At 35.8% G+C, this 23,002-nt stretch overlaps 1 protein-coding gene across 2 annotated transcripts; it reads right to left on the bottom strand.

The window, feature by feature from the left end:
- Positions 1–1,184: 1,184 nt before the first annotated feature.
- LOC100747439 (ankyrin repeat and death domain-containing protein 1A-like) lies at positions 1,185–20,450 on the bottom strand. Of its 2 annotated transcripts, none has more exons than XM_024365997.2 (14): positions 20,282–20,450; positions 9,211–9,371; positions 8,347–8,450; positions 7,405–7,503; positions 7,026–7,124; positions 6,378–6,584; positions 4,981–5,178; positions 4,814–4,912; positions 4,652–4,750; positions 4,475–4,573; positions 3,345–3,440; positions 2,437–2,671; positions 2,071–2,211; positions 1,185–1,992 (listed from the first exon to the last, which is right to left on the bottom strand). In XM_024365997.2, the coding sequence occupies exons 2-14, from the start codon at positions 9,302–9,304 to the stop codon at positions 1,907–1,909; spliced, it is 1,656 nt and encodes a 551-aa protein (XP_024221765.1). In that variant the 5' UTR covers positions 9,305–9,371; positions 20,282–20,450; the 3' UTR covers positions 1,185–1,906. The 2 variants fall into 2 exon arrangements, with proteins under 2 accessions (XP_024221765.1, XP_003487631.1); XM_003487583.4 differs by having other exon boundaries at positions 2,071–2,199.
- Between the last annotated feature and the right edge of the window lie 2,552 nt (positions 20,451–23,002).

Below are 23,002 nucleotides of genomic sequence, written 5' to 3'. Positions count from 1 at the left end.
AAAGGCTGACATTCTACGGAGGAGTGAAAATCGACAGAACCACGGAGCTATAGTGATTCTCATTGTATTAATAATTAATTATTGATAGCACTTAAATGTAATGTTAAGAGTTAGGAAGCCTGGCGTGAATTTATATGCCTATTTAATGTACGATTTGTACAATTCTGGGTACGATATACGATTATGATAACTAATTGCCATTGGTGGCACTCGAGCCTTGTTTATACCATCACCGCTGATAGCTATTATAAATTAGTAATGAAATAATAATAATAATAATAATAATATGATGATGATGATGATAATGATGATGATGATGATGATGATGATGATGATGATGATGATGATGATGATGATGATGATGATGATGATGATGGTGGTGGTGGTGGTGATGGTGATGGTGATGGTGATGGTGGTGATGATGATGATGATGATGATGATGATGATGATGATGATGATGATGATGATGATGATGATGATGATGATGATGATGATGATGATGATGATGATGATGATGATGATGATGATGATGATGATGATGATGATGATAGATATATCGTTCATAATATTTTGTTATATATTGCGAGGATGGAAACAGCAAGAAATGCATTCTTTTATAGTATAGAAACAAATGAATATTCCGTATGGATTAATAAACATTCACATTTTAATAGAATACTCTGTTTAGGCTACTCCAGATACACCATTGTCCTGATAAGTATCCTGCCAATTTTCCTGATAACCACCTTACACTGCCTAACATCCTTATCATCCCCCGCTGCAAGTTATCATTTTCAAGATCAACAATTCAAGGATTAGGATCGATTTAAGGTAAGATATTTTAATTTTTATATATATTTTATTTGGAGATTTATGGAATATCGAAATTTTGTCAGTATATTTTCACGGAATTTTATTATACCGAGATATTGATGCCTGAAACTATCGCATAAAATTACGGATTTTAGTTTCTTTCGTAAATTATTAAGAAATTGTATTTTTAAAGTTATTATTTCGAAAATTAGAATTTCAATTATAATTCTAAAGTTATTATTGAAATTCTAGTTTTCAATATTTGAAATGTTGAGAAATATAAATCAGATTTTCTTTCTTTCTAATGGATAATTCTGCTAAATATTGTTTCATAATTGGACGGGGTATAGTGGTTTAAAAATAGTTTACTATAGACTATTAATCAGGCATTTATTTAATTGTACGTAATACTCAGATATGTAGATTGTCTTCCTCGAATTATACAATGATTGAAAGTTTCGTGATAGTTTCCTTCGTCTACTCTCTATGCATTTCTTTTATCACATCGAAAGCCCTGTATAATTTCTTTGTTTTTTCGCACTTATTCTAGAAGTATTTACGTATTACGCTGACATATTTACAGTAGAAATTTGGAATAGGATTTTCGAACAACTGGATGAATATATCGAATAAAAGATAAAATGAAATAGGACGGCTTCGGACGTCGATCATTCCTTTAACTAAAAAATGAAAATGAAAGTTACAACACTGCTGAATTGTTCGAATTTTCTAAAAATATATATAAAGTATCAACATTAAAATATCTAGACTCGAAAATTTGTACATTTGCGCGATGATATGAATTTGTTCCATTTCATTTGAAAGATTCAAATCAGATTTCGCGATATATCGAAAGCTTTCGTTGATTCGCAGAACTTATTTTCGTTTCGTTGATCTTCGAATGCTAAACGACAATTTCACTATGATACACGCCTCTATATTGAAACATACTGTAAAAAAGGTAAGATCAGCGTCTCTACAGATATGCCACGTAGTGAGTATCGCTAAAATTTTCTACCGAAGATCCTTCAAATTCTCCTAATTTCTGTCCTTCGTAACTTTCTTCTCATTCAAACAGAATCATGAATTATCTTTAAGTGATCGAGCATTTATGACATCGCTGTTTGTTCATTTTCTCTTTTCCGTCTTTCTCTTGATCCATGTGCTTACGAACGGATTCTATAATTATTTTCACAATAGTTTTTTTTTTTTCATTGCAAAATAAATATATTAGTAATTTTGTAATAAATCTCTTACCAGCGACAGACTTTTTGTCTACTGCAAACAAAGCGTCGCAAAGCTCTTTCCCTATGGAGATTTCAGGATTCAATCCCGACGCCCAGATCATCAACATTCGGAAACCGTGTTCCTTGTAACTCGAAGGACCTATAAGAGGAGCTTTATCGTCCTTTTCGTAAGGCTGTTCTCGGTTTACGGAGGCAACATCGAGGATCAAAATATTTTTGTAAATTACAATTTATCGTTAAATCATCTAATCGTCTTTATCATTCGAGAACTACTTATTTTAAGAAATGAACTTTATACCTCGATGACTCTTTGCAATCTTCGCGTTTTCGATTTGAAATTTTCTCTTATAAAACATGTATAAAATAATTATTTTACCAGTGTATTGATGCTCGATTGCTCGAATCTGATCGTTTGTGAACGCCCAATGCAACGCCAATTTTTTCCAATCCTCGGGACCTAATTGTTTGTATGCCAACTTCCATAAAATCGATCGAATATGCTCCGAAAAGGCGCCATTGTTACTGGAAATGCTTCCACCCCTCGATCCTTCTCGCCATCTTCTTCTAGCTGGCGTTAGATCACGAATTTCTTTGTCAGATGTTGAATCCTCCTGAAAAGATCCCTGTCTGTCACCTTTGTCTGCTGTACGTGTAAAATTTGATCCTTCTACAGGTTGTTTATTCTTTATGAACCAAATTGAAGTGTAAAAATTACGTAAACGTAACATTATTGACAAACGTTGATAAAATGTAGCATTGTTTTATCAAGGTAGATACTTTAGATGTTTTATTATACACATCAGACACACAAGAAAAATTTCTAGATTACAGTAGTATAGAGACATTTCAGGACTTTAGACTGAAGCTTTATAAAATTCTAAGATCTAGATGGAAGAAGAGATAGCGACGATAAAAATATTAAATGAATCCTTGGAATTGTTTGTCAGAATCACACATAAGAATTTCCATGATTTTAAAAAAGAATAGAAATACTTCGTATTTTGAATTTCATAATATCGTGAGATTCGAATGAAAAATTTGTTGCAAGAAAATACCAAACGAATCGTCGGAATGTTTCCTCTCTTCGTTGATATTAGGAAGCGAGATTCAACGATGCAAATTAATTGGAAAAATATATGCAAAGGAAGTGCTACGTTAATACACCGCTTCTTAATGAGTTAACACAAAAGTCTCGGGTCGTCGACTGAATAATAATTGTAAACCAAGGGAACATAATATTCTGCAAATTTTACGTCACCTTAATGAAACGTTTAAGCCACCTACCGGTGTGGGATAGTCCAATCTCGCGGTTTTAATTATCATGTCGACGATTGCCGTGAAACTGCCTCTTGCTGCGATGTAAAGCGGTGTCCTGCCGCTCTGTGAACATCCGACAACTTCGTTTTAACTTTATTAACTTTATTAAGTTCACAAATGCCACAGCGGTGTCGATGTCAAGTTGGAGTACTCTCGAATTGAAGCATATCATGCACGCTGCCCTGCCTGTGTAAACTTTGTTCAAGGAAGGTAGCCTTGTTGACTATGTTAGCTCGTCACATTCGTGTTAAACCGGGGTTAACATACTCGGTACAAAGAGACGCCTACATTGATTGTGTTGGGTCGACATGCCACACCGTTGCAAGAAATTTTCCCGATGGAATAACCCCGGTATTATTTTACAAACGAAGTTTAATGCTTGGAAATGGAAATGGACGTCGAGTACATTACGACACGTCCGGGACTACGTTCGCGGTTGCAGGTAGTAAAACCGCGATACACTTGTGCAACTAAGTTTCCACCGTAACGTTGATTTTACCAGTTGTGCCAGTTTCAGCTATTTCGGTAATTTCATGTCAGATATACGAATATTTCAACAGTTACCGTGGAAAGCTTTTATGTAATATTACATGGTTTATAGAAAACTTTGAAACTTTGTCAGCTCTGTAACGTGATACCACTGTTATGGTTATATTCGTACAATTTAAAACAAATCTGAAAACGTAGATAGGAAAGAGGAAATATTCGCTGCAATCATATATTTAGCAAAAAACTAGCATACCATAAACAAACGTCTTAAACATGTAATACATGTAAAAAATGGAGTAACTGAATGTTGAAGATTGTTAATAGAATGGTTAATTGTCCGTTTAAATACTTTTGTGCTCTCTACGAAATATATATATTTCCACTGAATGTACATTTTTAGATCGGATTTAAACTATGCCAATATAATCACGACAGTCGTGTCTCATTACGTTACGTTAACAAAATTTTGAAATGTTTCCTACTACATACATGATGTATTCATAAAAAATATCTACGAGTTTTCGAATCTTTTCATGAACCTATTTATATCATTTTGGAAAAGCAAATAAAGAACGAAACTACCAAAAGCGAATAGTATCGGTATTTACCTGTTCCCTTTGTTCGATATTCGCACCTGCTGCTAGCAGTAGTTCGCAAATATCCGTGTGTCCCATTTCTGCGGCGATGTGAATCGGCGATTGTAATCTCTGGAACAGATAGAATCGAATCGTGTCACGAGCGAATGTGTAAAAATGCGTTTCATCCACGAACACTGTCGTACGCACCGAATTTAAGCAATTTAGATCGACGCCTTTATTGATCAGTATCTCGACCGTTTCTACTTCGTTGTTTTGACAGGCCAAATGCAAAGGCGTGTTTCCATGCTGCAAACCGATTCCCGGTGATGGATGATTATTGAATATCGATCACACGTATCTTAAGTATACCTTGGATTGTTTGTTGAGTGCTGCCCCATGGTGAATCATCGAATCTAATATCCCTTTGCAACCCTGACTGGCAGCCACGTGAAGCGGAGTAAAGCCCATCTATAAAAGGAACGATCGAGTACGTTCGTTGATTAGTAAGATGATAACGAAGTTAAAACGTTATTTACTTCGTCGGTTAATTCAGTGTTCGCCCCGGCTCTCAATAGCAATTGAGCTATAGCCGTGTGCCTCGTTCTCGTGGCCACGTGAAGGCACGTGTTGCCTTCATTGTCCTGAGCATCCACCTTAGCTCCCAGTCCTATTAAAACTTCCACGGCTTCTAGATGTTCTTCCGCGCAGGCACAATGTATAGGCGTCTGGCCTTTCTGTAAATCAACACGAAATTGTTAACTTCGTCACGCATTGTTATGTTTTGAAGAGTTTCCAGTTTCTTATGTGATTTAGTTCTGGATAAAAATTAGTGCATCTCAGAGGGCAGTTTATTTTTAGTACAAATAGCTGGAAAAACATATTTTCTGCAAATAAGAAAAGATTCAGCTGTGAAAAAATTAAATGATATTTTGTGAAAAATGTTATCATTATTATTGAGTTTATTTAAGTTTGAATATTCCCGCAATTTTCTGTCTAAATTTTCCAATTTTTCCGGAATACTGAAAAGATCAAACGTTTTCATTCAAAGAAGAATATACATATAGAGGGAAAGGTCACGGATGAGTCGTCATGATCGAATGTACGATAGCTGGAAGTGGAAAGCCGGAAGCACCAGCAAAACGATGCAAGTTCTATAAAATTCCCTCAAAGGACTGTAGTTAGATTCATGCTGCTGTACGTTGCACTCTGTCCTTCGGGGATTTCACTTGTCTTCGCGATAAGAAGGCAATATAGCTAATGTCGGAGACCTAGTTTCGCAGTATCTAAATCGAGAGACACAGAGGTAAAGAGAGAAAACGGGCACTAGTCTCTGTATAAATTGAAGTTTCTTGCCTCCTCTGCATCCGTTCGTCTGCAAATATTTACATTCTCCTATCAATTTAGGGTGGATTAATATCTTACGACACATTGAATAAGCTGCTTTCGAGGAACTGGGTATATAACCTGTCATTCTGGGGACGAAGTTGAGAAAGAAGTTGCAAGTACATTTTGCTCATGAAATTTAAAGTAATGCAAGGTAACAAAATGAGAATAACGGAAAGTTACGAAAAGCAACGGAAACTTTAGATTTTACATTTACAAATATTTGGAACTTTAAATCTAAACTTTTTTATTTAAAAGTTTGCGTATTAAAAAATACACCTTAATCCAGTGGTTTCTTTTCAAGCTGAACTCTTGTTTCGTAACTGTGTACAGTTACGAAACAAGAAAGAACAAAAATGAAAAGAACACAAAGTAACGAGAAGCAATCTTCTAATTTCAAATTTTCACGCGCTTGAAATTTTTAACTATTAAATCTATTATTTTATTGAAAGATCACAGTTCCCATTACCTGCATCATCGACTTCTCTTCCAGCTCAACTCACATTTTTTTCGGTTACAAAAGAAAATAACGAAATACGATAGCTCTTACTTTATCCACAGCATTCAGCTCGATTCTTGGCACATTGGTAAGCGCGGTTATCATACTTGGGTGACCGGCACAGGCTGCATGGTGAAGAGCTGTTGCACCGGTACAATCGGTTGCATCTCCGTTCAACGATTCCACTGCCTCAGCAAGGTAGTCGACGACGCGAACGTTGTTGCCCCGAGCAGCACACATTAAGAGAGTATATTGCTTCTGTAACAGAGTAGTAGTTACGCATACTACTTTACTAAATGAACGTCATCGTAATGTTGGCCTCGTTGCAGCGCCAACATATAAATCTTTTATCGGATCGTATTGTTATTGAACCAAACGAACTGAAACATGTTCCAAAAGAAAAGCTCCTTTAGAAATAATCTTGAACGGTTTCTTTAAGAATTTCCGAGAACAGTGAAGGGTTTTCTTTGAAAGATAAGGTCACGTTCAAAACTTCCATCGTAAGAAATACTTTACGAGAAAGGTTCGTGACTCGATTTATGATCCTATACGAGAACGATGCATGAAATCGTAGACGTACACTTATATCAACTTAAATTTTCTTTTTTTACGAAGTTGCAGTCGGTTCGAAAGATTCAAATTGATTCGATTCCGATGTTTTTATTTAGTATCAATCTATCGGTATAATTATCGATATACCTTGTTTACCGCTGACACATTCGCTCCGGCGTTGATTAACATTTTAACAGCGTCCCTGTGTCCATATCGCGCAGCCATGTGTAACGGACGCATGCCGAACTTGAAACATGGCAAATGGAATTTAATTACGTTATGTCAATTTTATATAAAATTTGTTCAGATTCCAGTCACTGGTTTTCTGACATTCGATAAAATTCTCTTCAAATATAGAAAATGCAAGCGTGTATGTAAAATAATTAACATTTGAACGAAACGACGAGAAACACTCGTAATAACGTTTGAATCGTCGTCTGTTCATTTGTTCTGACAATTATCCTGGTTTAGTTCAATTTTATTTGAAGCAAATATCTGAATGATAATATTTTCACTGCGATATTACCTTGTCTCTGGCCTCGATGTCGCATTTCGCTTGTATCAACATCTCTATGATCTCCGTGTTCCCCCTGGATGCTGCCCAATGAATTGGCGCCCGACCATACTAAACAATCATTTTCCAGTGCAAACATACGCGTATCGTGCGTGTTTCTAGCGTTTCAATCGATATTAAATTACCGCTATTAGTCACTAGAGACTCGTCTTGTATTAGATTGGCACAAAAGTTTATTTCATTTTATAAGAAAATAATAGATGCACGACATTTTGTAAAAGGAAAGAAACTTTTGGAACAATCTAATATTTTCGTTCCCGATCACTTTTCATGCGAATAGTTCCGTTGAATACGATATAAGATAAATATAATTAATTTTCATGTAGGGAACGCGATGTTCGTTCCTTCATCGCGTGCTGTTCAAATACCAACGTAAACTCTCGAGGAAGAAATATGTAAACACGTTAAAGCGAAATATTTCGTACTCAGTCAGACGGTTGATTCGAATTCAAATTTCATTGCATTAATATTAAATGCAAGAAAATTGAAATAGTTCGAAAGCAACGACGAAATTGGGGAAACGATAAATTTCCTTAATTGAATCCTTAATGCTTCGCTAATGGAGCCTCTAGTAGTAATGCCTCGTATGTAGTCAGACGCGCGTCCTTACATCGACTTACATCTCCGCCATTACTACGAACGTATTCATGTTATCTGCTTTCGACAGCGCAGTGAGTTTTGCACAGCATTAGTGTTAACGAAGTAGCGCAAAGCGAAAAATTCTATTTGCAACCGTACTATTTTTCGACTCCATTTCGGGAAATTCGATTTTTGTGTCGGAAGTTGATTCGACGTAAACTGTGATTCGATTGTAGCGGATTTCTTTCAATGCTTTCATATTCTCCCGTTTGAGATTTGTTGGATTTATCATGTAGCTTGTTTTTTCCCACTTACATTGTTCCTGGAATCGACGTCCACGGGCTCTTTGAGCACTTTGCGAACGGTGTCCGCTTCATTTTTTATCACAGCCTCGTATAATAGGAGATCGTTTTTAAGTACTGGTAAACAGAAATTTTCAATGAGCTTCTTTCATTATAAATATTAAAAACAATGTTAGTTAGAAACCTGCGCTACTAAATATTCTACTTTCACCTTTTTAACCTTTTATCTTTTTTGCACGATACAATAAACCCTCTATGTACATTTTATTTTATATTAGATTGTTCAGAAGATTTATAGCGAAAGATTAAAAAAGATTTCATTAGAATTAGATGTTTTACCATCTATAACTTTTTGAATCTTCTCTTGAAATATTTTTCATCATCTTCGATAAAGAATTCCTTCCAACAGCTTTTACATGTTTCTACATAGAATATTTAATATTTTGTTTACGTATCTGCTTTATTGATTTATTGATTTATTGGTTTTATTGAATTTATTGATTGATTTGAATTTTGGCCTTTGGCTTTTCCTTAATTTTTTTTAGTATTCAATAAAGTGCAGTATTCGTTTGAACATTTCATTATTTAATAAAAAATTATAATAAACATACTACGAACTTTTCGAACATCCCAAAACTTTCTTTCAAAGAGATTTCTAAAAATCTTGTCTTTTAAAAAAAATATTTCTCATACCAGACTCGAGAGCAATGAAAGACGCTGTATCGTAATCTCTCGAAATTTGTTCGTTTACTCAAACCGATGACATAAAAAAGACGAGAATTTATTGCTTTCAAGTTTAGATCGGATGAAGAGTTAATACTAGGGAGAACAATAAAATTTCTTGAAGATATCGCATTCTCCTTTCTGTGATACTTACTCCTAGCAGTCTTTTGGTTCAACACTTCCCCTTCGATCGCCTCGTTGATATTCAGGGGCGAGGGTGTCTTCGTCATTTCTTCTTTGTCCACCATGTTTTGTTATTTTCTCGCGTCTCTCTTCGGTCTACATGTTGGCTCTCATCCCGTGTACTTATTGAATCTGAAATTTAAAATTGAACACGAACGTGCTTCGTTTTCTCGTTATTCCCAGCCTGCACTAACAGGCTATGAATTATAAAACATTTTACGTGGAATTACGTAATGGGGCGGAAATAACAAGTTTTTCAAGTCCCGTTTATATTTAATGTGAAGTTATGCAAACGAAAGTTTTCGTACACGTTCCAATTTTATCATGCAGTTCATTAGCAAAATTTATTTGCATCGGATTTGTGTAACGCCTCCGGTTATCACTCTATTGATTTAGCCCTGGAGTTCATACTTTTTCTGATGCTACTTTGACCTTTTATTAATTATAATGCCACGAATTTATTAATCCATGAATCCTACAGTGAAAGCAATTCGACCAACTTGCAGTTATTAATAGTCGAAAGTTTCCATTTGTATCGAAATTCGGCGCATGCCTGGCAGGCTGCTCGACGAACACAAATGAAATAATTATACGCATATTTGCGGTTTCGCTTTAGTATGCTATTCCAAGGATGGCGTATGTATTTACTAATTTGCATCAGTGACTTGACTCACTCACTATACACGAATTAATTCGTCGTTATTATGTGGGGAATCCGTTGCTCAATTTCGAAACGACGTTGGCAAGAGGTTCAATAGCGGTATTCATGGAACAGCTATGGTCCTCTAACAGGTGTTCGAGATCACAATTAAAACACGTAACGCCATAGAGATAGACGGTTAGTAAGTGGAAGTGGAACGTATGAAAATTTCATCGCTAATTTTCCTTCGTCGATTTCACTCACGGCTTAATTAGAATGTACAAGTTGCCACAACGAAACTCGTATCGATCTGTTTTTCTAATGTTCTATTCATCAACCTAATAACAATATTATCCTCCCACGTCAACCAAAATCAAAAGTTACGATGTTGTAGATATCGATCCGGTCGAGTAACCACTAAAAAGCCTATCTTAGGCGTGGAATAATGTAAAAGAAAATACAAAATCCTGCAACGTGCGTACATGTCGTCGTCAGTCTAACTGCAAATACTTTATTTATATGATTCACAACTGTTTCACTCACGTTTATTGGTTATACATGTCTTTCCTTTCACAAGTAACCATTTCAATGTTATCGGTTTGGCGATCTTGTATTCTGTAATTTTTCTCAAAATCACTCAGGTGGATCTCGTAAAATCAATGCATGCAAGGTTCTCGTGTTGCAGACGTCAAGAGGCGAAGGTATATCACGGCTCGAGATGAGAAAGGAGAAACCCCCTTTCAAAATATGTAAATACAAAACATTCCTCTCACGGACGAACGCAGTTGTTTGTTTGTTCCGTTTCACATTTTCTGCGAGAGGCACCATCGAGTCAGTTTCATGGATACGAACAGGGAAAATATATGAAAACACAACGTGTTTTACGAACTAGTTTTTTTCTTTCTTCTTTATTTGCACTCTCCGCGATTTATTTTTTTTTTTTTTTTTTTCGTCGACAGAACGCTTCCCATCGTGTTTTAGTCGCGTTCTATAACTCGCGGGGAATGTTTAACGAGTTGCAGAAGCGACCAGAAAAATGAAATTCTCCAACCGAGAGTTTGATCTGCGACACCTTCATGAAATGCGGACAACAATGTTGAATACGCGGAGAAATTCTGTCAACTGTTTGTTACCGAATTTATTGCGCTGGAAAAGTTTTAATAAGAATCTTCTTTCCGCTTCTGATATTTTTATGATTACGAAATGCGAGCAGAATGCCAGAGATGGGCTGCACGGTCTAAAAAAATGTTACGTGGCAATAAGAGTGAATGCTGTTCCAGAGAAAATTCACAATCGGTTGGAAAGACCAGTTGGATTACTGTAATTCTCATTGTCTTTCTCTCTCACTCTTTCTTCCTTCCACAGATCAAACAATTTTTGCATAATTGCTACGGTAATATGTAATGCACTCTTTAACCAAACATGATTTAATTTCTGAAATGTTTCTACCTTAATAGAATTTTAAAAATTGAAAAGAAAATTGTTTGCAATGAGAGATGTTGTCTATTGTAAATAAAGGATGCCTGGTCAATCTGGATTGAAATAAATAATGATTGTAGTACAGTTTTGATTGCAAACACGAGTCTACATAATTTAATTTTTAGAATGTTTTCACTGAAATAAAAAATTCTTTTTATCTTGTTCGCTGCTTGGAACACGGTTGGATTGGTTAATCAGATTATGACGAATAGTGACTTCATGATATTCATTGCAAAAGCGTGTCTTGCACCATTTAAATTCTGTTATATTTCAACTTTAATAGAAATTTTAAAAAAATAATACGTTTGTTATTCGAGATACGAGTAAACTGGACAATTGAATTCTAATGAATGATGATATTGTAGGTTGACATAATTCTCATTGCAAACGTGACTCTGTATTCGGCGGTTACATCGTTGAAATTCAATCGAACGTTAACTATGTATATCTTTAATTTATTGCCATCGCATTTAGATGCCTGAAATAGGAGTCGGCGTTTATCTATAATTCTATTGGATAATATTTCGTGCATAAGGTTAATGAAGCTTAATCGTATCATTGATATTTTCGTTTTACAATTCCACGAATGTTCCATTTCCTAAACTCCATGCTCTCATTAGTTGTTAATGACGCGAGTTTGAAATAACCTGGCTAACTCAAATTACTAATGGCAACACAACGTAGGAGGATAATCGTTATTTTCGCAGAATATACTATTATGCTATTATATCGCGATTAGCTAATTAATCGCGACATCGATTCCTCTACGATTATCTTTGCTAGTCGAGCGTTAATAGGAATCATCGAAGTTCCTTCGACTGACCTATAAATGGCTAAAACGTTGTGGACGCACGTATCGGCAGAGGCAATTTTGAGAATTAGGATATTTTTCAAGCTTAACTGCAGCTTTCGCTGACTCAACTGAAATATTACATTTCATGGAGCAGCGAGTTTTAGAAAGATTGGGCAGTAAAGGAATACACGAGTCTCTAAATATAAAACATTATAGCATAGCTCATGGTTTTGATGATACGATTTCCAATATACTTTCATTTAACAGGTTTTTAATATTAGCTCGATTAATAGTTGACAAACGAGGCCGTGGAAAAAGATTAATATTTGAACGGCTGGCTGTACAATTGATAGACAAATTTTTATTGAAATAGAATACGCGTTTTTCGCCAATTATCCTCTCGCTGTATTCCGCGAATTAAATAAATAATGCTGAAAAATAGCCAGGAAAAGGGATAAAAATAAAAAAAGAACATAAAATACAATTTAGTTGTTCCATGTGACGCGTCTGGTTAATTATGTCAGTTTCTACTTGACGATCAACGCTCGAGATTTCGACCAAGTTTCTTATTCACGTTTTGCTAGTATTTCCCAGATAAATCTTAAAGCGTTTTCCATGTATCAAGAACAACTTTAATCTGTTCCCTTGGCAGAAAAGTAAAGTTGAGATTAAAATAGCAAAGATGGGAACAATTTTTGAGCGGGAATATATCGCTCGAGCAAATCGTTGATATTTCCCTGTTAATGCAACTGAGAGCACCGGCGATCAATTACACTGCTTTTAACCTTTGGTAAATTTTGTCAGCAGTGAATGAAGAGCGTTTATCACGTCGCGTTTGACTCGGCACGGTGTTACGATAATCTGATGGCACAGTTTTGTAATCCCTATCGAGCCATGACGTTAATGTCGTTAGGACATAAATGACAAGCTATTCAAGACCACCGATAATACTGTCGTGAGAATTAAGTAAATAATGATTTCCTATAATTTTATAGAGGAAGTTATAGGTTTTCAAAATATTTCGTACTTTGATAGATTCATACAATGTCGTCAATTATGGAAATGGTAATTATAGTTTTAGTAGTAGTAATTATATTTTGATTGATCAATGTATAATATAGTGTTTCCCCGAACATAATGAAATTTCGATAACTCCACTTCTCTCTCTTTTTATTGTTTTCTACAGATTAAATGTTATTTGAAATATTAAATAGGCCGTTTCAAAATGGCTTCAGCAAAGATTTGCATTAATACATTATACAATATAACATCAGTGATGTTTAATTTATTTTGAAACTTCAGGCGATTTCTGTCTTGCATCGATTCAATAATAAATTAGTTTAAAATGATAATACGTTGTAATTATATACACCGGTGTTTCCAATGTGAAATCCCGTAACATCCCGCGTGAGGTCACACATTTGCACTAATATCTTTCATTAAAAATGACAAATGTTTGCGGAGCGATCGATAAACGCCCCCACGAACTCAACGCTGACGATACGAAAAAGGAGGAAAAATGCGAGAAAGATGAGCAAAAAGCGCTTTACCCATTTCTTATCCGACGGGTCAATGAAGCTGTGTAAAGAAAAGGGCGGCTATTTAGCGCGTGGCTGCAAGATGAGAAGTCAAGTAATTAGCGGTAACCGGCCCCTCTGTTTGCTTTCCTTTCTGTGCAGTTGGCGACAAAAGTGGAGAACGTGCGGGTCAACGGATAAAGAATGACGGTTGACTGTGAGATGACGCCTTCGGTAAAACGACCAGTGCACGTTACTTCGTCCGCTTTTGTGCTAAAAATAAAGGTCGTCGGTAGGTTGTTACGCGTCAACGATAATCCCTTACTGGACTCTGATCGTATTGTGGATTAACTTGTGTTCCTTCTACTTCGATAAAAATTTGAATTACAGGATAAAAGTCATCGATGAAACTACGTTTGATATAAACTTTGTTGTTTCGAGATTAAAGACTTAGACTTAGATTGAGATTTAATAAACTTATATAAAGGTCATTACATTTTTCAAAAAGTTCCTTGGTTGTAATTTACTGTTATCCATTGCAATTAAACTTCAATATCTTCCATCTCTGGTTGTTTAAAAAATTCTACACCTTATAATAGAAAAAAATATATATTTTCCCTTTCATTTTTCTCAAATTCTTTGTCAATTCTAGATTTACAGTCGAAACGGCAGAGTCAGGAGGCAACAGACAAACGATAATACCTCGTAACTTATACTTTTTACATTTGTTCCGAGCTTCACAAATATCATTGTGATAATCGAATCTCGCTATAGTGGTGATAAAATTTCAAAATATTTCGTATAACATATTCAGAAAAGGCTTTTACAATTGTTCGAAAACTTTCGTAAATCACTGTACCAACAGTTTGGAACTGATAAAAAAATTTGGTCGAATTTTCGATCTCACCGTTGTTGCTGCAGTGTTGTTGCCTATGTTACCTGCAGACACACGCAACGAGCTATTTGTCACAAGCTAAAAATAAACACAATACAACTGGCCTGTAGGTTATTCTCTATCCTTCTTCATTTCCCTGGCGTTCTTTTTTCCAATGTGCTTTCCGGCGTTCACCGTCTCGATTTTTCCGAGAACAAGAGAAACATTTGCGATTTACTGCAAATAGGTGAATATTCTCTCGATCCTCGAATTGTACGCTCTTTTTGTCCCATGTTCGCAATTTTTCCATTGGTCTCCCGGTTACTTTTATCCGCGGCTTGTTAACGCTCAGTTTGGGATTCGCGCGGTTCACGAGCGAGTAATTACGTGCCGTGATAAAATCGATTTTCAAGGAGGCTCTGGACACGCCGGACTTGCCACAGTACTTTGAAATTGAAAATAACAAGTTCGTTGAATTGAAAATAACAAGAAGCTCCTCCTCCAACCTAGATCCACTCACGCTAAATATACACGGCCACCGGAGATTTCTTTCCAGTTCGTGGTGTTATTCCATTATTATTTTTCAGAGGACAATGTTCTCGATGCCTAATGAACAAATTTTTTATTTTAATTCTAATTTTGATTTTTAACTTGCAACAGATTTTATCCGTTGACGTCATAGCGATCGCTACGCTCGCGGTAACTATCTCGGGATTTATCTATCACACAGAGAATATCTGTATCTTTTCGAGTCAAAGCGCTTCCCCATTGGCGTCGTTACGAAAATCGAATCCACGAATTCCGAAACAGCGCGAGTTCATCTATGGAGCTTGTTACGTCGCGTAACACTCTACCTAGCCCAGGCCACACATCGCGGGCAAGATGGCAACCAGATGTCTTCGGATACTCACTGCGTACCCTCAATAGTCTCAAGAACCTTCCATAAATCTCAGGCATTTCCTAGTCGAGGTCCTTCAAACCAAACAAACGTCTGTTTCCGAAGCATTTCTAAAGACTATTGTCTACTACAGCTTGACAAGGGAAAGTTAGTTATTCTCACGTATGATGCAACTTTCCTCCCATTAACCACTTTCTCTCGAGGGCGGTTAAGACCCTTCGTTTAACCAATTAACAACGAAGCCTATTTCCCTCACTCTCTTAACTAAAATCGGCACCAACAAATCCGATGGCCCCGTGCGCTAGACACACCCATCCTTAGCTGTCCTTCGCCACAGCATCGTCTCCGAACATCACTGATTTTACATCCTTCGAACGGTCAACATCCTTCGACCGGGTATACACATCCGCAGATCAGTCACTCATTCATCTCGTACATACGCACCAGCGTAACTGCCTTCGTTATAAGTTGTTGGAATATCTTAACCGAAACAGGGGAACGACTACTTCGCGGCGTCGATTAACCGAATCGTAGCGAGAATTTACGCCTCTCGCTGACGCGTTTTCCTCGCGACCGCGTCTCTCCGCGATCGGTCGTAACAGAGCTATCACTATAATTGTTTCCAGTTTGCTTAACATTGAAGATCACAAGGAGAAAAATGCAAGCCCACTTGTGTTATTTTTCTAATTTTTAACAATAACTTGGTCGAATAACCAGAATAAATCTACAGTATTTTTCAAGAATTAAATAACATTCATTTCTTTGCTACGTTAATTTAACTCGGTTAATAACATGTTTAGGTAACTAAGTGTCTTGGAACTCGATCTTGTTTTAGTTCCTTGCACGAGTATCGATCCAGGATTCGTTAGAAAAAAATGGAAAAAAAGATAAAAAAGAGATAGCAGAAAGATATGAAGGAAAGGAGGAGCAAGATGTATTCAGAGGCTCGAATCGTGACAAAAATTTCCATTTCTCAAATGAAGCTATTCTTAATCTCGATGGTTTTCAATAGTCATGCCGGATGATAATCGTCCTATCAAGGAAAACTGATAATTTCCTGCTTCCATACGCGATTAATTACCATCTGTTAAAGCGACCTCTTATCATAGTGAAAGAGCAGAGCAAAGTTTCTCGATAGAAAGCTTGAACTGGAAGAGAGAGAGAGAGAGCGAGAGAGAGAGAGAGGAAGTAAGTTCCATCGGATTCACCAATAATTTAAACCGAACTTGCGGTAGGATATGTAGGTATTTCTGGCCAGCTGTTTGATATCGGTGCAGTGATATATTCGCGGATACAAAAATGTCTTGCATTTCGATTATCGATTGAAGTTTCCAATAATCTGCTCCCGCGCGCTGATACCACAGCCTCTAATACGCATTTTATCCCTCTTTCTCGGAAAATATTTCGTTGCGCGGAGAAACTCACGTGATTTCAAGCCAAAACTCGGTTTAGAACGAGTTTAATTCGCGTGATTTTCATACGGCTAGTTTTTTTAATAAACTGTTCGATCCAATTTATCCTCTTGATTCGTTTTTGTGCCAAACTGTATAAATTTGTTCCGCTTCTTCGATAAAATTTTTAGTTGTTTCTGACATTTCCACGGATCGATTCGTATTTTTTGAAATAATATCTCGCTCTAGAACGAATTTATTCGCATGTTCCTAACGTAGCAATTTTTTTTCATAAATATTTCGATTCGATTCATCCTTCCCATTTGTTTTCGTTTCGAGCTGTATACATTTATTTCATTCTCTGACTCTAATTTTTAGTCGGTTTTGACGTTTCCACGAATAACTTTAATATTCATGTTCTTTGAAATAAGAACGAGTTATTTTAAGCGCGCCGATGTCTGATAGTGAAACCATCGGTGTTAAACGGTTTCTCGTATTTTTCTCTCCGAGGAATCATTTCGACGGATTATTTAGGGTTTCTCTTGGTGAGGTTAGTTAATAACGCGTTAAGTAATCGATGCTACTTGATATGCGAAAAGCGACCGCTATTAACCCAGATGGTGGAATTCGGGCTAGCATTGAATAGCCATCGATGCACATGCGTTTCACGGATTCAATGAGCATTCAACGAGCCACGCTGGAAACTCGAAACTCGAAACGAAGAAAATCACTCGGAGAACTTTTTCTGGGCTGCTGCTTTCATTTCCCTGCCACACTCTCTTCGGCTCGCTAACACGAGCAATAAACATCATTCGTATAATTTACTACTCACTATCTGTTCCATGTTGGAATTTTTTTATATTACAATTCATATGCGTTATTTTCTTCTTTACTATTACTCCTACTATCATTATTTATCGTTCTTCAACGCTGCCGCATTCTTTAGGCCATTTTTTTCACAATCGTGTTTTTTTGTTGTTTTTTAAATTTGAAGAAAATAATAACAATTTTGAATTTTTCTTTCAGTTTCTATTACTAAACGTTTCTGCTTGTTCGAACAAGAATAATATTGGAATATAAAAGTTAAAAAAACAGTATATTTAATTGAGCGCAATTGTAATTAAGATTAAATCTAAAGTAATCTTGGAGCGTCATGAAAATGTTACTTGTTAAGGAAAAAATACGTTTGAATTCTTTGTAGTGCGAGCTGAAAATGTTTCACGGAGAACGATTCATGGCAGTAATATATTTTCCCTAAGGACACAAGATGGAGAAGTATATGAACCATCAGCTTTTTTCCTTTTATACTATCTTCTAGCTACACATTTGTTGGATGTGTCGTTAAATGAAACACGAAGATGATCCCAAAGTTAACATTCACTTCTTTGTTATTTTCACTGCTGCAATGGTTGACAAAAAGGTATCACGTTCATCATTTTCTTAAATTTTGAATAAACAGTTTGTATTAAAAAATTGTCCACGGCCATACGATGTCTGGAAATAAATTAAACACAAGGAGCAACGTCTACCTAGGGATTGATCTTTAAATCTATCCCTTTTAAAGCTTAACTGCACTTCGTACGCCTCTTTTGTTCTCATCCCCATTTCCTTGTTCGTAAAAAATTTTTATTTACGCAAAGAATTTTTCCTCTCATGCGCAAGAAAAAGTCAAATACCCTTTAGGGAGCATAATTAAAAAGTTAAAAAAAGAAAAGTAAACGTCGTTGATACAACAAAGTTATCAAATAATCGTGTATTTCATTAATTACACTAGATGAATGTGCGCGAGTGAAACGCAAGGGTAAGATAAACTCCGCCACACAACTATTGTATTGGTCACGCAATGATTACCCAGGGGTTTAATGATTTTTTTTCCTGGAGTATAACCGACCTGTTGAGGGGAAAGTTCGCCCTACATGCGAGAAGTTACTTGCATCGAGAAAGTAACTTTCTTTGGTTTAACCTATCTGCGCTAACTATCTTATGATATAAAATACTATTAAATAGTACACTGACTGCAACAATTGTTAAATATTTATTATTAATCTGCGAATTCATTTATGCAAATTCATATTTTTATATAGATAAAGAAATCGTTGCTTTGTTGTTTGTATAAAAAACAGATATTGTTGGTTCACTATATTTTATGTATCGTTTAAAAATATCCAGATACTCGGTTATTTTTAACGAGATGTATTTGCATCACAAAATTGAGAATAAATTAGAAAAATAGATTATATATAATAGAATACATAAATTTTTAAATATTAATATGCACTAATAAGATTGACGTTTGCAATTGTTAGACTGCGAATATTCCTACAAATTCATATTTTATTAATACAATTGTAGAAACGAAATGTAACCAGAGTTCTGTTATATTCGCGAGTATTACATTTTTGATGTTTTTTATATTTTCGTGGATTGCGTATTGTTTACATTTCTGTTGCTCTAAATTTCCAATAAATGCGTAATCCATCCACTCGACCTAATTCTATTTTCTCGATTATTTATACTCTTTCGTATTTCGAAATATTTTTCCAAAGATATTCCATAAATTTGTTTGAATATGCAGAAGATAATAGTATTTGAATGCCATTTATTGGAACAAAATTTTAACTAGTTCCAGATTAAACGAACTTCTACTTATTGACTCTACTTATCTAAACGCGAACTTCTATTAGACAGGTGAAATGTCACACATAGTACGAAGGATCTGTGAACTTCTACTAGGTAAACTCCAACGACATGAACTACTTGTTCCCCGATAGAATCAGATACGTGGTCTACTCCAATTATATTTATTTCTGCACTGCAACACTTTTCTTCGAATAAATGGGCAAACATTTATTTATTATTACCCAAAACCATGTAATTCACCCGATTAAGTTTTCCTTGCTGCTTACCACCACATATATTTCAAAATATTTTTCAAACATAATTTCCGGAAATACCTACAGATCCTCAATTTATTTATTATTATTACCCCAAACGATAGATTTATTCGACGTAATTCAGTTTTCCCTCGTCTCCATTCTTTTGTACATCAAAATATTGGAAAAGCTTGAGAAAAGCTTTCCATAGCTCTCGTCGTACATGAAAACACGAAGAATGCAATGAATTCTTTCGCATAAGCTCGAATAGGTGCGTGGCGGTATTGCGTGGAAGTTCGAAATCGCGGCGGCCACTCGCCAAAGAGTCAGCATGTTAAATGAATAGTGCGGAACTCGCGTCTGTGTTCAGGAAGACACTATGCGGATGCAGCATTCAGGCAGCTTCATTCGCATCGTCACGCCCTTTATCATTGTCTAATTGCGGTGGAAGGCAATGCTCGTACGATTAACACACCCTCTTACCGCGTTTCTTGCATTTCCTCGTACGAACTGTATTTAACCCATGTTTGCATTTATAATTAGATAAAGTCGTTAATAACTAAAAGAATTTACTCACGCGGTTTCACTCTGTGAAGTGTGTTGCTGATGACGTCGTTGTATTATGATTGCAGATGTTGAAACAGCGGTTGAAGAAGTCAAATGTAGTGGATAGATACCATCGACGTTTCGTTTCAAGTAAGCTGCACGATGTTTATAGCACGAAGGGCGGCATGCTACTGGCCGAATAGTTCCCGTCTCACCCCCAACTCACCCCATTATCAGGTCGACGGCAGCGCAGCTACGTGGTGGTTGCAACCACTATGATAGGCGCTCGCAGTAAGTCGAATTTCGAGAGCTTTGTTGTTCCTTCTTTATGTTTCTTTCACCTAGCTAGTTCTCCCTATTCTTTCGCCAGTGTCCTTTGTACTGTTTGAAAAATGGACAGTGATTTTTTTTAAGACTTTTTTTCTGTTTAAACATAATATTTTTAACAAGAGTGAAATTGCAGTCCATTTCGAAGATTCTAAAGTGAAATATCAATATTAGCGTTAAGTTAAATTTAGAGTTAAGTATTCTTTTTCAGAGAGGAAAGAATGAAATTTATAAAGCGCGACAGTTTTGATTTATAATTCATTCGTGTGCTCTGAATACAGAAAGCTACTTTAAAGTAGTTGTTCGCTTTTGTACCATTTCTCTGATACAACTTCCACGTTACCACCTTCACGGCCATTTAGAAAGTGTAATTATTTATACATCGATCGGGAACTCTTTCTTTGGAGTTCCGGATAAACACGATAAAAACGGATTTTCTTTCGGCGAAAGCTCCTTTTAATCGAATTTATAATTCCTGGACTAATTCCACGCTCGATATCGTTCAGTTTTTACTAAAATCACTGCCGTACATACTTTTTACATTTTTTGATATTAATTATCAGTTTATTTGTATCGTGATTTTCATTTGCATTGTAATTTTTGTCCGTCAATTATAATATCAATATACGTACGATTAATTCGCGGTAATATCGTGTCAATCGATAAAGCAAACGGCTTTTAATAACCAGAAACACGTTTTGCATAGTGGTCAGATTAATTCGTGTTTTAATTAAATTCTCCATGAAGAACTGTATTTTCCGTTGTATATCGATTGATTCCCGGCTTTCATCCACCGATATTGTTTTCCCCTATTACAACCGTTTCTCATTGTCTCGTCCGCCAGTGGAACGCGTATTTGCTTCATAATCAAAAATAAAACACGCAAAACTGGCTCACAATGTGTGCCTCGTTGTTGCCTGCATTATTGTTATTCCACCCATCGTTCTAGCGAAAATTAAATTTCTGAACACGAGACAAACAGCTATCCGTCTTCCTGAGTTGAAATAGAAAAGTGAATTTCACAAATATCATGCGCAACCGACACATTCTTCCTTTGATCTGGAGCGTGAGTTTTCAATCAGAAACGAAGGGATGAAACGAGCTCGTTGCTCGTTTCTTCATGCTGGCGGAAAATTACAATGACACGTGCAAATTATGCCTCGTAGCTGAAAAATGCGAAACGGACGTGTTTCCTCTAACATTTCATCTGGGTTTACTCTCAAAGGATGAAATAGCTAGCGAGCCACGCTAATAGCTTCCACCATATTCCACCACAAATGTTTTCTTGGGTATGCATTACTTCAAAATATTCCTACGATTTTACATAAGTCGCATTTTTGCATTACGATATGATTTATGACCGCGAGGAATGAACTCCTGCGAAGATTGTATTTCTGACGATTACGTGTATGTGAATGTTAAAGGGTGATAAAGTATGATTTTGGATAGAATTGTCATTCGTTTTACTCGTTAATGTTAGCCACAAGTATTAGACTACTTATTTATATTATGATAAAAATTCCATTGAAAAATAATAGAATTAAATTCTTTTCTTACGTATATACATTTTTTTCAATCACTTTTTCAACCGATTTTGATATTTGTATTGCCATGTTTTTCATTATACTTATTATTCTTTGATAATTTATACACGAAGGCATTTAATATAAATGATTGACGGGTGAGACGATTGAAAGAACTTTACGAAGATTAAAAGAAATTTGCAGACTTCATCGAATTTTCTGATTGTTTTATTAAAATTCTCAGAATGAATATCGCCATCTATTTAGATCAATTGTAGAGAGTGTGCTGGTATTTATGTACGTATAAAGAATTTATGTTCCTCGTAACACGGCATTTAAGCACAGCGACACTTTCGTAGAACTATCAAAGCTCGTTTAGAGAGGAACGAATTTTAAGACATTTCATTACTCGAGAGGAGAAAGAATATCCGAACTCGGTCACGTTCTATTTAAGATGTGTTCCACGATGTCTTAAATACTTTTTCCTTACTCTTCATCCAGCTGCCATGAACCAAGTAATAATATCCTTCCGAAAAGGTGCCATTGAAGAGTTAGGAATACTTCCAGACGAGTAAATCTACGTTTGACCCTTACGTAGCCAATGAAAATGTTGTGACAAGTAAACTTCAAGCTGTAATATTTTTAATTTTTTCGTCAATTTTGTCTATTATCAAAAATATTCAAAGAATGAGAATTTGGAACTTTTTGTAATATTTTCATTCCAGACAGGAAAATTGTTAGAAGGAAAAAAGAAACGTAAGAATATAAAAATATGGAAATCCCTACACAAATATAAAATACGGGAATGGAGAAACATAGAAGTGCAAAAAATAAAAGAACTTGCTAAAAGAAATATAAAAATACTGCCCACTTTTTAAATTAAACAGAAGCTTTCAGTAATT

Source organism: Bombus impatiens, unplaced genomic scaffold (assembly GCF_000188095.3).
Source record: "Bombus impatiens unplaced genomic scaffold, BIMP_2.2 scf_0166, whole genome shotgun sequence".
NCBI lineage: Eukaryota > Metazoa > Arthropoda > Insecta > Hymenoptera > Apidae > Bombus > Bombus impatiens.
The sequence above is the reverse complement of the archived record's forward strand: the minus strand, read 5'-3'. Positions and strand labels throughout refer to the sequence as shown.